General features: G+C 44.3%; 1 protein-coding gene across 6 annotated transcripts in view; it reads right to left on the bottom strand.

The window, feature by feature from the left end:
- Window positions 1-18,676, bottom strand: part of FGGY (FGGY carbohydrate kinase domain containing) — a 533,714-nt gene that overhangs the window by 266,510 nt on the left and 248,528 nt on the right. For all 6 annotated transcript variants that reach the window (XM_063939260.1, XM_063939262.1, XM_063939261.1 and 3 more), the window contains one exon: window positions 17,122-17,210. In XM_063939260.1, the coding sequence (XP_063795330.1) occupies window positions 17,122-17,210 (89 nt within the window). The remainder of the gene's footprint in view (window positions 1-17,121; window positions 17,211-18,676) is intronic.

Here is an 18,676-nt window from a genome sequence, read left to right on the forward strand (position 1 = left end):
ATAAATCTGCCCCTGAGAGCCTTGCAGACAACACCTGGACAGCTCCTTTCCTCCACTCCACTGTATATTTTCTGTAAGACAACCTTTAATATCTGGGTAGTAATCACCTGTTTTATTATTAAATATCTATACTACTGCTTAAACTAGGTTGCCTTGCCCACTTATCTTGAATATTGCAATACAGGGCTCAGCTAGAATACCAGCAAAGTATTTTGAAGCTTGAACATGTTACATAGGCTTCTGATTTTATAAGTACATTCATTTTCGGTCTTACACTTCCCTGTAAATTGATGGTAACTGGACAGTTTCATAATTCTGTATTAGAGTGTGGTGAATAATACCCTGCAAATATTGATTTCTGATTATCATATACAGGTTAGGACCTGAACTTACTTTCAAATACCATCTGATTTGGTTAATAGTTCCTCAATATTAGTGATCAAGATTTCCAGTAACACATTTGGTGTGGTAGGGATTACCACCACCTGGTGATCAAGTACTCATGAAGCACATTTTTAGCATTCAGTAGTGCTAACCATATTTACTTATTTCACATTCGTTATCAGGCGGAAGTGATATTATATATTCCTTGGGTAAGACTACTGTCAAAGTCAAAAATATTACATAGAGAGAACATACAAACCACACACACATTTAAGTCGCTATACTTGCAAATATGCGCAGCGAGCACAGCAATATATGGAAACACACGCATTTGCTCGGACATGGCACAGAGATGGATTCGGCGCTTGTTTCATACAGTACATGGTTATAATAATGAACAGCACCAGACATCATGGAGATTTAGAATTGGCTGATGAATTGATGTCATGAATACGTATCATTTGAACAGAACCAGATGTGCCCATCATGTTTGGTATTGAAGCAAGCAGAATGATGTGTGGGTTAGTTTGATGCTGGTTGTGAAGTTGTGGGACATTGCAGCAGATAGATATGATTATATGTATAAAAGCTAAGATCACATTGTTAGAACAATGGATGCTCAAGACAACCTTTTACTAAGTTTTCAGGGCTGAACCTGATCAGCATATACAAAGAAAGAAAGACCCCTCCCCCAGGTACTGGTCAAACAGGAAGGTAGTGGTCAGGTGTGGCCTCAGAGAACAGATGTAATGTAGCTACACTCAGAACAAAGCACACAGCAAGCATGGCTGGATCATCACCGGGCTCCTTAGAAAAGACTAAGTATCATCTCAATATCTCATGGCTGATTGGCATAGAATAGTTTTAAATATGTGTTTGTAGCAATGTAGTTGTAGAATGGTTGGCATAGATTAGTTAGTTTGGAAATACAAATGGCTTAAGGTTAACGAGGTTTGGGCAGTTGTGTGATTGTTGGGTGTTTGTGGATACTCTGTGAAGTCTGTGATGAATTGGAACAGTATACAATCTGTAGCATAGTATTTGTGGTATTTGTTTGCCTATGGAGATTTAAAATAGATTGTGCTGGTTAGTTATACTATATATCTTGTTAATCATAAATACCACCATGCAGTTACGTTTGTGTTAATTACATTGTGATCTGGTCTTGTGATGAATATGCTCTGGTTATTGAGATACTGAAGTTGTTTGGAATGTGAAATTATAAGATGGTTCTAGGAAGTTGGATTACATTGTGAAAGGTGATTTAGATTGTTTGGAATTGTAAAATCAGAACATATGCATTGTTTTGAGGCTTGGACATTTTGGAATAAAATGGAGTCTTGTGTTTTCTGCTATGTGATTGTGGTGTAGTAGAGAGTGCCATGTGTTTGGACCTGCAAATCTAAAATGGCTGCTGCCGGGTATTTTCCCCTCCCCCTTTCAGCCATGTGGTGTAGTCTTTGGAATCAAGTGGAGTTTTCCCAAAATGGAGTCTAGCTTCTGCCCCATGCGGCATTGTAGGGACAATTGTGTTGCTGGGTGTCGTGTATATAGGGACAGGCAGCATGGGTAAGCTCAAGTACTTTCTAAACAAAGATTCTCAGCATTGACTGACTGCGCAGCGATTGTTCCTCACATGTGTAAGCTTTCTCTGCAATCATATTTGTCTTCTTGTTATTGTGAGCCATTTCTTTCTCTCTCTCTCTTCTCCTCTCCCCCTCTTATTTTCCCTTAAACGTAATTGTATTGTATTGTATTTCCCGTGTAGTTATCTGGTTAGGTAGTCTATGTTATATTGTAGTGTATGGCTTGTATTGTGTTAAATTCTTTTGCAAGTATATCATTCATAATATATATTTAGGCGTTGGACCCTGAGCACGGTATCTGTGTATTTCTTATAGTATTAAGTAATCTCAGAGCGTCGGTGACGCTCGAACAGCTTTTGAGGTAATAAGGTTATACTGTGTTGCATTTACACTCTACCACTACACAGAGGTTTACAGTATAAGTACATTCCTTAAGGTATAGTTAAGGGAGTACCCTTGCGGTACTTTTTGCGCCAATTGCGTACTGTGTTCTTTAACCTTTAACGTGTTTTTAATAAGATAAATATTTAGCTTTGTTACTACCACCTAGTTGCTGTTCAGATAAAAATCTGCTCTGCAAGCTTGCCAAGTGATTAGCTTAATTGACAAACTATTTCTTATTTCTTTTTGTCATATTCAGCTTATACTTAGTATTTCCTTTGGGTACTTAAATCATATTAGTTTTGTTGGCACTCTTTCTGCACACACTCGAAAACCTTGAAAAAGGTCCATTTATTTTTTCAGGTTGGGTTCCCTGTTAACCTTTAATTGGTCCTCTTAATTGAGGCTACAAGTGACGCTGTGATAGCTGACACATATACAGATAATAGCTTTGATCTTATTTCTAAATTCTTTCTTAAATATAGCAGGGATATAGAGTCACCTATTGATGTTCACTCATCTCATGTAAGACATACTGTAATATTATTCTTGAATGTTGGTGATGATACTTATTAAGTAATTCTTAATATAATTAAGTACATAGCAATTTATATTTTTGGACACTTGATACTTTCTCTGTGAAAATTATTGTTATTTCCCTCCCCCTCTTTTTTTTCTCTTCCCTTTCTTTGCTAACAATGCAATAATATCCTACAGAAGCTATGCTTTGAGGGAGTTGGGGACCCATGTTTTTTTCCTGTTACTGAAGACAAACAAAATACCCAGGTCTTTGTTCTTTACCTACATACGTAGGTTCAGGTTGCAAAGGGAGTCATCTAACTAAACACTAGTAGCTTCGTCATCTCAACATGCCCTCTGTGGGTCATGGATAGATTTGTGGACAAATTGCAAGTCTCCCATCAATCAACGTCCACGCCAGACATGGTGAAGCCTAGACAAAAGGCAGACAAAACTCACCCCTCCACCTCTACTGCCCACCCTGAAGACTCTCAAGAGTCGGGCATAACTCCTACCTTAAAAGTAATTCCGGTGGAATCTCTCCCCTTAGGCAACATGGCGAGAGAAATGTAAAAATTCATTTTGCCTTTGATTAATAAACAACTGGAGATGAACACTAAATTGGATGCCACATTGGCCAGAATTGATTCACACTCCACACGGCTCAATACTGTAGAGCAGTGGTTCTCAAACTCGGTCCTCAGGACCCCACACGGTTCACGTTTTCCATGTTACCCTGCAGCTGCACTGTGTATCACCAACTGTCACATCTTAAAAATCTACAGGTGACCTGCAAAATATGGACCTCGTGGGGTCCTGAGGACCGAGTTTGAGAACCTGTGCTGTAGAGCAACGTACGAGTGATGTGGAGGATTCCCTTCATGCAGTTCAACAAAAGAGTGACTACCACTCTAACACAATTAGTCATGACTGATGACCTAGAGAATCGGAACAGGAGGAACAACCTTGGGCTCATAGCATTTCATTAGTCGATTCATGATGCTAAATTAATTGATTTCCTTAATATAGACCTCCCCCTGGCACTGGGTCTAGATAGCGACTTTCCCACACCACAAATTGAAAGAGCACACAGAGTGGGCCTACCACAACGCAATGCTTAAGGGAAACCACGACCAGTGGTTGCTAAATTCCTGGATTACAGAGGAAAGGAACAAATCTTAGCACAGTATCGCAAGTCACAGTCAGTAGTGGTTAACGACCATAAACTCTTAATTTTCCAAGATTTTTCTGCAAGTGTTTCTCAAAAACGGCGAGCATTTTCAGAAGTCTGTCGTTATCTCCACGACCATGACCGCCGTTTTGCTCTACTATACCCTGCAAAGCTTAGGCTTATGATAGATAGCCAACCAGTATACTTTGCCGACCCTATTTTGGCTAAACGCCGATTAATGGCTCCTTGCTCTCCGTCACGCTCTCCTAACTCTCCCTGAGATACTGCCCCCCCCCCCCCCCACAGCCTGTTTTTTTATGTATGTGTTCATGTAATCCCATTGGCCAGCTCCACGACTGCTTAGGAACTATTACTTTGCTTTAATTGGAATGATCGTAAAGGTCATCTCCTTATCCTTTGATATACCTTTGAGATATTTGGTTAGGGCAACGATATGGGAACACATTGTCTGTTTCATTTCTTCTCCACACTAATGGGTCCCCCCTCCTCAATTCTTGTTTTATTTTTTCTTCTCCCACTTTTTTTTTTCATCCCCCCCTTCCCTCACTCTCTTTTTTTCCTCCTTTGTTTTTTCTTAAATACAGGAATTGGTTTACCTGGTGGCCTAACTCAGCTGTAATGCTGCAAGGTCTTAATTGGTTTGGTTTATTGGTTAGGAAAATTTAAAAAAGTGCAGGATTGAAGCATTGCATTATACTTCTGTTACTATTCTTATGTACAGATGTTGTGACACCCGCTGTTCAGTTGCATCCCGATCGGGATTTGGGAAAGCCTATTCAAGTTAGTACTACTAACAGAGTTTCATCACACTCTTTCCTACTGTTGAGGGGGTGGGTTAGCCAAGTCATCCTGTAACACTTCCACTCCCAACACTCCGATTGATCTTCGGCTGTTATTTTGGAATGCTGGAGGAGCTAACAGTCCAATTAAACGTAAACGCATTGTTACACATCTCCGCATTTAAACCTGATGCTGTGATTATCCAAGAGACTCATTGGAAAAAGGGGGATGACTCATCTCTTCGTACTCCTTGGTTAGATCCCTGTATAGCTGCTTCTTATCGATCCAAATCCAGGGGCATTGCCATTTTACTTCGTAGATCTTTACCAGTTGCTATACATAATCAGGTCATTGACCTGTATGGGCGTTTTATAATATTAGATGTGTCTATTTATGGCTCAAATTACACCTTGGTTAATATTTATGCACGAAATGTAGATACCCAATTATTTTTCCGTACTCTGCTTCAGGTCCTAACACAACGAGAAAACTTCCCACTGATAATAGGAGGCAACTTTAACACAGTGGCAGACCCTTGTCTGGATAAGTCGCCTCCGGCTGCCAACCCACACTCTCCACAATGGGTCATAGTCTCCTCTTTTACTGAAGCACTTCAGGTATCAGACCCATGGCGTCTACTTAATCCTTCACATAAATCTTTCACTTTTCATTCAGGGGTACACAGATCATTTTTGAGAATAGATTGTTTCTTAACCTCAGACATTTTGGTAAATAATCTTCTCAAATCGCAGCTACATGACATTATTATTTCGGACCATGCCCCTATCTTGCTAGTACTCAGCCTCCCGTGTGCCCCAGCTGTGGATCGCTTTTGGAGATTCCCATCTCATTTGAATTCCTCTGAAGACTTTAAGCTTTTTCTTAATGCAAAATGGGCAGGGTACGTGGACAATAACATCGAACACTGGGACTATTCTATTTTGGGAGTCTTCGAAGGCGGTCATGAGGGGTCATATCATAAGCTATATGGCCAAACAGAAAAAAAGAATCTGCAGATATATACAAATCCCTCAGAACAAATGACTCGTCTAGCTTTGCGGCATACTCTTCAGCTCCTGGTGAGATGACATGGGACGCTTATAAACAAGCCAGACAGCTCCTAGAAAATGTCCTTCTAACCCAAGCTAAGAATGCATTGGAAATCTCCAAACACATATTATAGATGGGGTAACAAGACTGGCAGACTCTTAGCTACTATGTCCCGTCCTTGGAAAACCAGGGCTCATATAGCGTCCATTAAACATCCAATTAATCATACTCTTGTCACAGAATTCAGACGCATTCTGAAGCTGTTTCATGATTACTATTCTGATTTATATTCTGCTCAGGATATAGACAAAGACCTTCATGATTGCTTACTCCAGGAAGCCTGTCTCCCCCAATTGTTGCAAGCCCAACGTGATGCACTCCACGGAGCTGTCACTACCGAGGAAATCTCCCAAGTTATTAAAGGCTTAGCATTCCGCAAAGCTCCAGGCCCGGATGGGCTATCGAGTGATTATTACAAATTACTACAGGACAATATCTTGCCGGCATTGCATGAGCTCTACCACACAATATATAGGGACTCACCTCCTTACCCCACTTTCAATGAATCTCATACAATTTTATTGCCAAAACCAGGTAGGGATCCCAACTTTTGGTCTCTTATAGACCAATCACGTTATTAAACTAACTTTAAAATCCTAGCTAAGATAATGGGCAATCGTCTACAAGCCATTCTGCCAGCCTTGCTTACTGACCATCAATTAGGACTTCTTGCGGGTAGACACTCGGTGCGGGCGATTCGATTAGCGATCGCAGCGACGATGTCCTCAATGCAGACGTCAAATTCTAATAATATGCTTCTCAGTTTGGACACACACAAAGCTTTCGATACAGTCCTTTGGCTACATTTGTTTTTGGTTTTGGAATATAGAGCATTCGACTCAGACTTTATAAAATGAATCTCCTTTTATCGTTCCCCGACCACCTCGCTTTTGGTCGGTGGGTTGCAGGGTGGTAAATTACTTTTACACAGAGGCACCCGCCAGGGATGCCCTCTGTCTCCCTTTTTAATTTAGCACCTGACCCACTGTTGCGGATCCTTCAGAACTGGACTGCTTTTCAAGGTATTCATATTAGTTCTCACGAACTTAAAATTTCCGCTTTCGCAGACGAACTTTTATTATATTTCAACAATGCTAGAGATACCTTATTACCTATCCTGAACAAAATTGAGGTGCATGGCAGCATCTCTGGACTGGTCATTAACGCAGATAAATCAAATGGGTATGCTTTTGGGCCCGGATACCCACATTCCCTCCTGGTGCAATGTGATTCCTATAAAATGGTTCTCTTCTTATCTGACTTATTTAGGAATAACCTTAACCAGAAATCCTGTCGATCTCTATAAACACAACATCACCAAGGCGATTCAGGGCATCACTGCTGAACTTAAGGGCTGGAATCAAACTTTATCATATCTGGGTAGAACAAACTTGATTAAACTGATCACTTTTCCAAGACTATTATATAGGATTCAAGTCTTACCCCTTTTGCCGACCCAAAAGGAGGTAAAAAAAATTAATTATCAATTTTGGTCCTTCATTTGGAAGGGGAAGAGAGCTTGCATCAGTTAACTCAGGTTGTGCCAAACCAGACAAAACGGAGGTATAAATTTTCCTGATATAGGGCCTAATTCTGAGTTGATCGCAGCAGCAAGTTTGTTAGCAATTGGGCAAAACCATGTGCACTGCAGGGGGGGCAGATATAACATGTGCAGAGAGAGTTAGATATGGGTGGGGTGTGTTCAAATTGAAATCTAAATTGCAGTGTAAAAATAAAGCAGCCAGTGTTTACCCTGCACAGAAACAATATAACCCACCCAAATCTAACTCTCTCTACAAATTTTATATCTGCACCCCCCCCCCTGCAGTGCACATGGTTTTGCCCAATTGCTAACAAACTTGCTGCTGCGATCAACTCAGAATTACCCCCATTGTACGTTATAGCCATGTAGCGCAACTAAGATACCTCATTGACTGGATTCATGGCACAAACACATGCAAACACTGCATTAGAATCTCAATTCCTTGTGAATGTGAGTCTCTCTAGCTTTCGTCATGGCCAAGATACTGATCTACTACTTGAGATACAAGACAATCTACTCTTGTGGAATACACGTAAAGTGTGGCACATTTTGAGAAAGAAAGCGGGCATAAATGCTCATCTCTTTACACCTTGCTTTCAGTAAAAAAACAAAATTTCAGGATGGCATGGCAACTCACCCCTTTACCATTTGGAAAATAGGAGGAGGGGGGGGGGGGTTAAACTCCAGTGGACATTTAGTTCATACATTAGACAAGAGACCTCTCATGTTCTCAGAAGCTGTAGCCACATATGAAGTTCTTCTGGCATACCCAGTGGCATTCCTACAAGCTCAACACTACATATCGACGGTACTCAGGGAATTTACAGACTCAGACTGGGACAACCCTTTAGATAAATTAATAAAAAGGGGTCCCTTCCACAAAAATGCTATATCCCATTATTATGTAACTTTGGAATCTCCCTTTGGTCACACCTCATCCAAATTCAGGGTTGAGCCATTGGCTTGTCCATTTTCCTACCTTATCGACTCAAGATCTCTTGCGATTTCTAAATTCCTCTTGTATACTTTTATCAGCTAGCACATATCAAGAGTTGTTCTATAACGTGACACACAGATCCTACCTATCACCTAACAGACAGTTCCTAATGAGACTAATCCCCTCAGATAGATGCCCCAAATGTCAAAAGGGTTTAGCAGATCTATTTCATTCTTTATGGGATTGCCCTGTTGTCAAAGGTTTTTGGCTAAAGATTAAACGAGATGCAGAGATTTCACTAAATTAACTATGTCCCCATTTCCCCGGAATGGGCTATATTTGGATTCCCCCAAAATCTCAACGTGTCACCAAAGGGGGTAGGAAGCTTTTACTAGCTCTAAGCTCTGCAGCTAAAAAAAAAAATTCTACAAAATTGGATACACCCTTTCTTTATACAAAGCAAAACTTCACCATATTTTTCGGATGGACTAGGTGGAGACTATGTTTAACAAAGAAAAATATGAAGGTAGGTTCTTCGATGTGTGGGAAAGCTATGTTGCACAATTGCCTCTCTCAACGCGTCAATCCATTCATAATAGCTTACACTTAACTAATTGGTATAGTCTGAGAATACTTGATGGTGACCCCACTCTGTCAACGTTCTGACTCTACAGAAATTGCCAAGACATGGACAGCGGGTGTCACATATTCTACCTCATACAATATTAATGTATACTTTGTACAATATGGCTTAATGCTTTATCATACGTTACTTTTATTGATAATGTTGGAAATCAAACTAGAGTCGGATAAAGATTCTGATAAACGTTCAACTTTTATTTAGAAAACTGATCTACATCCATAGCCAATTACTGTATATGCCTACTACTTGATACAGATGTTCTCTGATACATGCTCCAGTTTAATTGCACTCGTTATGTTTTATTACGATGTCAACTACATAACACTGTACAAACTCATACTGTGCATTATATGATGTGATATGCTTCAATAAAAAAAAAAAAAAAGCCCCCATCTCCAGTCAAATCTGGTATTTTTGGCTACGATAAGGTACGTAAAGGAGGTCACCTGCTATTACCGGCGGTAGCCACAGCCAAGGGCCGGATCTAGACTGCTTTTTAGGAAGGGGCAGATTAAGCAAAGGCCCACCCACTCCTTACTCTGATTAGTGAATGTCTGTAGTTATCTACCAATCAGAAGCCTCCCACTACTCTGATTGGTCAGAGCCATCCAACAATCCCCCATACCAACCAATGTGCTCCTCCACGCATCAGCCCCCAAACCTTCTGCAGGCAGTGCCATCTTTCCAGAGGCATTCGGGAAGATGAAGCATGAGCAGAAGATATCAAAGGTTCTGCCAAAGTCTTTGCTTTCACGGAGAAACACGATCTTTCAGGAAACATCACTTGAGAGATTGTGTTGTCAGACCATTACATGGGGGGGGGGGGGGGGGTGACTCACTTGGTACAGGGTATGCAAAAGGGGGCTTCCCAGGACCAGCCCCCATTATAGATACGCGTTTGGCCCAGTCACTCCAGGTACGTCTATTTGTGTTTAAGTAAATAGAACAAAGAAGCAGTGTGAGAGAGGAGGGGGCCCAAAGGTTGTGGAGTATCCTTCAACAGGGCCAGATTAAGGTTTGTGGGGTCCATACCAATAAAATCATCAAAATCATATACTGACGATGATAGTAAGAGTTATAATGTGTAACTACTCCCAGTATCGCAAATGTGAACACTATAGTGCCCCAAGTTCACATTTATGCACAGACCTCATATTATGCCACAAAGCTCCTCCCATGCTGGTGACATAACTATGGGGCCGATTCAGACCTCATCGCTGCTGTGCGTTTTCGCACAGTGAGCGATCAAGTCTGAACTGCGCATGCACTGCAATGCGCAGGCGCGATGGTCCACAGCGACGGGATGGTGCGAAAAAATCCCATCGCACCGGCGAATGTAAGGAGATTGACAGGAAGAGGGCGTTTGTGGGTGGCAACTGACAGGTTTTGCGGCATCTCCGAAAAAACACAGGAGGGACACGGCGTTTGGAGGGAGGGTGTCTGACGTCAGCTCCAGCCCTGATCATCACAGCGGCTGAGTAAGTCCTGGGCTGTGTAGAGACTGCACAAACTTCTGTGTGCAGCTCTCCTGCACATGCGATCGCACCCCTGCACAGCGATTACCCCCTCCCTCTATAGGTGGCGACTACCTGATCGCAGGGATGCAAAAAACAAACCCTAGCGATCAGGTCTGAATTACCCCCTATGTGCGGGAGCCCTGGGTCACTGCCTCAGCCACCCTAAGGTTAATAGGGCACTGTCCGTCAAACTTCGTAATTGAAATTTTCTCCAGGGAAATGGTGCGGCGTTGAGGTACTTACAGTCTATGGGTGCAGGGTGCGGGCCCTCTAGGACCCGGGGGTCCATGTGCACAGCACAACCAGCCCCCATTACAGATACCCCCATGCTTACTGCTCCGGACCAGTATTGCGGAGTATCGAACACTTTGCTGTTTTGTCGCTAGGAAATGATACAAGTGTGTATACACTGGATATAGTGCAAGTGTATACACGATATTGTGTCAGCTTTTGTGACACTTCAAAGCTCCTCATTTTATACAAAAATACAGTTAAAAATCACACTTATTCATTCTGAACAACACAAAAAAAAAGGGCCAATGAAATAAGTAATTAGATGTTCCAGTAAATGCACTGTACGTAACAAAGGGGACAATAAATGCACCGGCAAAATTATGTATTTTGCACAGTAGAGAAGGTGGACACATCTCATAGTACTACATGCACCACTTTTATGCCAGTAGTAGAACAGTAAATATACGCCTGGGTCAGTGCCGGATTAAGGAGGTAAGTACCCCCGGGTCCCCCTCTCTCAGGATGCCCCCAGCCAAAGCTGCTGTACAGGGACGATTCTGCCCATCTCCAGGCTCCACTGCAAGTAGCAGCACTCCCAGTAGCTGGGAGAGTTGCTACTGGCAGTGGAGCATGAAAGAAGTAGAGTCATCCCAAAATCCTGCAGACTGCACCTGTTTTGCCAGTCAGTGTAGCGGGGTGCAGTGCGCTGAGGGAACTAATACTGTTTACCCGTCACCTGCATGTCCATAACTGCAGTACTGCTGACTCAGTCGGTGCTCCAGGCCTCCAGAAGGCTTAATTCAGGCCTGTCCTGGGTTACACCAGGAAAGAACAGCAGTATATGCGCCTGAGTTACACCAGGAGAGAACAGTAGTATATGTGCCTGGGTTACACCAGGAGAGAACAGCAGTATATGTGCCTGGGTTACACCGGGAGAGAACAGTAGTATATGTGCCTGGGTTACACCGGGAGAGAACAGTAGTATATGCGCCTGGGTTACACCGGGAGAGAACAGTAGTATATGTGCCTGGGTTACACCGGGAGAGAACAGTAGTATATGCGCCTGGGTTACACCGGGAGAGAACAGTAGTATATGTGCCTGGGTTACACCAGGAGAGAGCAGTAGTATATGTGCCTGAGTTACACCAGGACAGAACAGTAGTATATGTGCCTGGGTTACACCAGGAGAGAGCAGTAGTATATGTGCCTGAGTTACACCAGGACAGAACAGTAGTATATGTGCCTGGGTTACACCGGGAGAGAACAGCAGTATATGCGCCTGGGTTACACCAAGAGAGAACAGTAATATATGTGCCTGGGTTACACCGGGAGAGAACAGCAGTATATGCCCCTGGGTTACACCGGGACAGAACAGTAGTATATGTGCTTGGGTTACACCGGGAGGGAACAGTAGTATATGTGCCTGGGTTACACCGGGAGAGAGCAGTAGTATATGTGCCTGGGTTAGACCGGGAGAGAGGGAGCAGTAGTATATGTGTCTGGGTTACATCGGGAAAAAGCAGCAGTATATGTGCCTGGATTACACCGGGAGAGAGCAGTAGTATATGTGCCTGGGTTACACCGGGAGAGAGCAGCAGTATATGTGCCTGGGTTACACCAGGAGAGAACAGTAGTATATGCGCCTGGGTTACACCAGGAGAGAAAGCAGTATATGCGCCTGGGTTACACCAGGAGAGAACAGCAGTATATGTGCCTGGGTTACACCGGGAGAGAACAGTAGTATAGGTGTCTGGGTTACACCAGGAGAAGAGAGAACAGTAGTATGTGTGCCTGGGTTACACCGGGAGAGAACAGTAGTATATGTGCCTAGGTAACACTGGGAGAGAACAGCAGTATATGTGCCTGGGTTACACCGGGAGAGAACAGTAGTATATGTGCCTGGGTTACACCGGGAGAGGACAGTAGTATATGTGTCTGGGTTACACCAGGAGAGAAGAGAACAGTAGTATATGTGCCTGGGTTACACTGGGAGAGAGCAGCAGTATATGCGCCTGGGTTACACCAGGAGAGTACAGTAGTATATGTGCCTGGGTTACACCAGGAGAGTACAGTAGTATATGTGCCTGGGTTACACCAGGAGAGAAAAGTAGTATATGTGCCTGGGATACACCAGGAGAGTACAGTAGTATATGCGCCTGGGTTACACCAGGAGAGTACAGTAGTATATGTGCCTGAGTTACACTAGGAGAGAGCAGTAGTATATGTGTCTGGGTTACACCAGGATAGAACAGTAGTATATGTGTCTGGGTTACACCAGGAGAGAAAGCAGTATATGTGCCTGGGTTACACCAGGAGAGTACAGTAGTATATGTGCCTGGGTTACACCAGGAGAGAAAAGTAGTATATGTGCCTGGGATACACCAGGAGAGTACAGTAGTATATGTGCCTGGGTTACACCAGGAGAGAACAGTAGTATATGTGCCTGGGCTACACCAGGAGAGAACAGCAGTATATGTGCCTGGGTTATACCAGATGAGTACAGTAGTGCATGTGCCTGGGTTACACCAGATGAGTACAGTAGTATATGTGTCTGGGATACACCAGGAGAGGAGAGTACAGTAGTATATGTGCCTGGGCTACACCAGGAGAGAACAGCAGTATATGTGCCTGGGTTATACCAGATGAGTACAGTAGTGCATGTGCCTGGGTTACACCAGATGAGTACAGTAGTATGTGTGTCTGGGATACACCAGGAGAGGAGAGTACAGTAGTATATGTGTCTGGGTTACACCGGGAGAGAACAGTAGTATATGTGTCTGGGTTACACCAGGAGAGAACAGTAGTATATGTGCCTCGGTTACACCAGGAGAGAGCAGTAGTATATGTGCCTCGGTTACACCAGGAAAGATCAATAGTATATGCACCTGGGTTACACCATGAGAGATCAGTAGTATATGTCAGCGCCGTAACTAGGTGTGTGCAGAAGGTGCATTGCCCACAGCGCATTTGTACTGTAGATGCACCCCGAATGGCCGCATATGCCCCCGCTGACTACAGACGCTCCTCCCGCTCCTGCTTGCCTGGTGCCCGCAGCCCCAAGCTCCTGGTCTCTGCCTCTGCTCTGGACAGGCACAGGGGGAGGCCGTTCACTGCACTCCAAGTATCGCCCGGGACCGCCTTTCAAGGTGGGCTGCACCTGTCATCACTGACCTCCGGCGTTCTCCGCCGCGGCTGCCGCTTCCCCGCTGGATCCGCCTTGGTCAGGAGCAGGTAAACACTGGGGCTGGTGGGAAGACACAAGTTACTGGAGCCTGTCAGCGCTGCAGTAACTCACAGCTCGTCTCCTTCTTTCTGCGGATCACTTCAGCGCTGGCTTTGCTCACACTGCCACCAATGTCTAGCAGCCTAGGGCAGCAGTATAAGCTGCATATTATGAACAATATGAAGGTATCTTTCTGTTTACCCTGATCCAGGAGAGGAGGAGGTTAAATAGGGCTGTTTAGTGGGGCACCCATCTCCTTTCCAGGTATCATCTGGAGGGAAGGCAGAATGTGCCTACACACTACACTACTCTACTCCTTTCCAGGTATCATCTGGAGGGAAGGCAGAATGTGCCTACACACTACACTACTCTACTCCTTTCCAGGTATCATCTGGAGGGAAGGCAGAATGTGCCTACACACTACACTACTCTACTCCTTTCCAGGTATCATCTGGAGGGAAGGCAGAATGTGCCTACACACTAAACTACTCTACTCCTTTCCAGGTGTCATCTGGAGGGAAGGCAGAATGTGCCTACACACTACACTACTCTACTCCTTTCCAGGTATCATCTGGAGGGAAGGCAGAATGTGCCTACACACTACACTACTCTACGCTACAGTACACTACACCCTAAGAGTAGGGAGGGGAATGTAAGGTGCTCTACCTGCCGTAATGTGTAAAACGGGGGGCTCTGTCTGCCGTAATGTGTAAAAAGGGGGGGCTCTGTCTGCCGTAATGTGTAAAAAGGGGGGGTTCTGCCTGCCGTAATGTGTAAAATGGTGACTCTGCCTGCCATAATGTGTAAAACGTGCTCTACCTGGTGTAATGGCGCTACTGTGCAGAGTAATTTGAATAATGGAGACTACTGTGCAACATAATATGAGTTGGTATTATTTTGTGGACACTCCCCTTCCCCGTGAAGCCACGCCCCATATTTTTGGGGCACGCCTACGGCATGTCCTGCCTCTATTTTAAATAAGGGGGGGCGCCGACGCTGTTTCTTGCATACGGCGCTAAAATGTCTAGTTACGGCACTGGTATATGTGCCTGGCTTACACCGGGAGAGAACAGTAGTATATGCGCCTGGGTTACACCAGGAGAGAACAGTAGTATATGTGCCTGGGTTACACCGGGAGAGAACAGTAGTATATGTGCCTGGGTTACACTGGGAGGGGACAGTAGTATACGTGCCTGGGTTACACCGGGAGAGAACAGTAGTATATGCGCCTGGGTTACACCAGGAGAGAACAGTAGTATATGTGCCTGGGTTACACCGGTAGAGAACAGTAGTATATGTGCCTGGGTTACACCAGGAGGGGACAATAGTATATGTGCCTGAGTTACATCGGGAGATAACAGTAGTATATGTGCCTGGGTTACACCGGGAGAGAACAGTAGTATATGCGCCTGGGTTACACCGGGAGAGAACAGTAGTATATGCGCCTGGGTTACACCGGGAGAGAACAGCAGTATATGTGCCTGGGTTACACCGGGAGAGAACAGTAGTATATGTGCCTGGGTTACACCGGTAGAGAACAGTAGTATATGTGCCTGGGTTACACCAGGAGGGGACAATAGTATATGTGCCTGAGTTACATCGGGAGATAACAGTAGTATATGTGCCTGGGTTACACCGGGAGAGAACAGTAGTATATGCGCCTGGGTTACACCGGGAGAGAACAGTAGTATATGCGCCTGGGTTACACCAGGAGAGAACAGTAGTATATGTGCCTGGGTTACACCGGTAGAGAACAGTAGTATATGTGCCTGGGTTACACCAGGAGGGGACAATAGTATATGTGCCTGAGTTACATCGGGAGATAACAGTAGTATATGTGCCTGGGTTACACCGGGAGAGAACAGTAGTATATGCGCCTGGGTTACACCGGGAGAGAACAGTAGTATATGCGCCTGGGTTACACCAGGAGAGAACAGTAGTATATGTGCCTGGGTTACATCAGCAGAAAATAGTAGTACCAGGGACAATGGCATAAATGTAATCAGCCTTAACAAGTGATAAAGTGGAGACGGATAAAGGGGCAGATGTATTACGCCTGGAGAAGGGATAAAGAGGTGATAAGTGCAAGGTGATAATGATTGGCTGGTGAGTTATCACCTTGCACTTATCACTGCTTTATCCCTTCTCCAGGCGTAATACATCTGCCCCTTTATCAGTCTCCACTTTATCACTTGTTAATGCTTAATACATTTGGCCACTGTCCGATATTTTAGCAATGGAGAGCACAGTCTTTCCCTCTATTAGTTCTTGACTGGCTTAATCAATCCATTTCAATTCCCGCCATAATATTGCCGCTAGTATTCGTTAATCACATACACTGCATGAGGTGCTCAGTGCTACAAGTATGGCGGTACGGGGCGGTACTGCATGCCGTTAAAAAATTGCCAGCATGTACGCAGTACCGCCGGCCCGACCGCCATACTTGCATCTGCTGCTGTGTCAGGGGACGAGAGAAGAGCGCAGCACGGTCCCTCAGTGCAACTCTGGTCTCCGGCTGCGTGTTTCTTCTCAACTGAGGTGCCGGTTCGTTAGCCAATCAGAGCTCGCAGACCGGCAGCCGCGGCTCCTGATTGGCTGGCGGTCCATGAGCTCTGATTGGCTAACGAACCGGCGCCTCATTTGAGAAAATACAGCTCCTAAATGACAGGAGCGGATTGGCTGGTGCAATTTATCACTTACAGTGAAATTTATCATTCATTGATAAATAAGGGCAAAAAGTACCAACCAGTCATCTTCTGCCATGTTACAGGCTGTGTTTGAAAAGGATCAGCTAAGAGTTGGTTGGTAATTTATCTCCCTCTCCTATTTATCTCTCTGATCTTTGATAAATTTTCCCCCAAGCATATCTATACATGGGAGAGAGCGAATTAGCTACAGTATAAATCCATTTAAGGCAAGCTGTCCAACATACCAAGATGCTCTTTTTATAAATACAAAACACATAATACCTAATACACAATACTATAAAAACAGGCTGACGGCAGTATTATGAATAGACAACAAATGTAATATACATTACTAAAACAACAATGAATAACAAACGTACAGTACCTTGTAAGTGTTCCGGTCGCTTTCCAGGTTAAGAAATCTGGCAGATCAAAGAAGTGTCCGGCTCTCTCCCAGCATTCCTGCCGCAAGTTCTTCAAATGAAGAAAACAGGACACAAATTAACTCAAATCCAAAATACAACAGCACGCCGCGAAGAAGAGATTAGTACAGCAGATGGGTACAGTATGATATACAGACGGACAAGATGGCGGCGTTCAGTATACCAACAGCGGCATCCCGTCCATCATGGAGCACTTTGTCGTAAAGTAAAGGGGCAGCGGCATGGGAAAATAATATTTCTGTGCTCTAATTTATTTATTTTTGTTTTCCATAGTTCATAAACCAAATATCCTCAGAAATGCATAATTTACAAATGGTGCAATACGGTCAGAAGCTGGACTTTGTGCTCCTGTCAGGAGATTAAGAGAGGACGTGATCAACATTTATAAATATTTAAGGGGACAATACACAGAGCTTTCGGGGGATCACAGAAGACACGTGGACACACACTTAGGTGAGAGGAGAGGAGATGCCACACACAGAGGTGGAAAGGTTTTCTTCACAGTAAGGACAATACGAGTTTGGAATTCCCTGTCTGAGAAAGTAGTAATGGCGGACTCGGTCTATACCAGGCCTGGCCAACCTGTGGCTCTCCAGCTGTTGTAAAACTACAAGTCCCATCATGCCTTTCCACAGTTTTGCTATTAGGGAATGCTAAAAGTGTGGCAGGGCATGCTGGGATGTGTAGTTTCACAACATCTGGAGAGCCACAGGTTGGACAGGCCTGGTCTATACTTTTAAGAATTGCCTAGATAAATTCCTAATGGATAAGGATATACAGGGTTATGGAGGATAGATCATGCACCATAGTTAGAATAAAATGAGGGAATACAACATAACGACCGACTCTATCAACAGATAAAATTACTCCTGAAAATAATACAGAGTAGGAGAACACAAATAGGTTGAACTCGACGGACGGATGTCTTTTTCCAAACTCACAGACTATGCAACATGTTCCACCACAAAACTAATTGTGTGTGTTGGACAGGTAATTATTATATTTCTCTGACGTCCTAGTGGATGCTGGGGACTCCGTAAGGACCATGGGGAATAGACGGCTCAGCAGGAGACTGGGCACATCTAAAGAAAGATTTAGGACTATCTGGTGTGCACTGGCTCCTCCCCCTATGACCCTCCTCCAAGCCTTAGTTAGATTTCTGTGCCTGGCTGAGCTGGATGCACACTAGGGGCTCTCCTGAGCTCCTAGGAAGAAAGTGTTTGTTAGGTTTTTTATTTTCAGTGAGACCTGCTGTCAACAGGCTCACTGCATCGAGGGACTAAGGGGAGAAGAAGCGAACCTACCTAAGTGGTGGTAGCTTGGGCTTCTTAGGCTACTGGACACCATTAGCTCCAGAGGGATCGAACACAGGACCCGACCTCGTCGTCCGTTCCCGGAGCCGCGCCACCGTCCCCCTTACAGAGCCAGAAGCAAGAAGGTGGTCCGAAAAATCGGCGGCTGAAGACTTCTGTCTTCTCCAAGGTAGCGCACAGCACT

Source organism: Pseudophryne corroboree, chromosome 9, assembly GCF_028390025.1.
Source record: "Pseudophryne corroboree isolate aPseCor3 chromosome 9, aPseCor3.hap2, whole genome shotgun sequence".
NCBI classification, from domain to species: Eukaryota; Metazoa; Chordata; class Amphibia; order Anura; family Myobatrachidae; genus Pseudophryne; species Pseudophryne corroboree.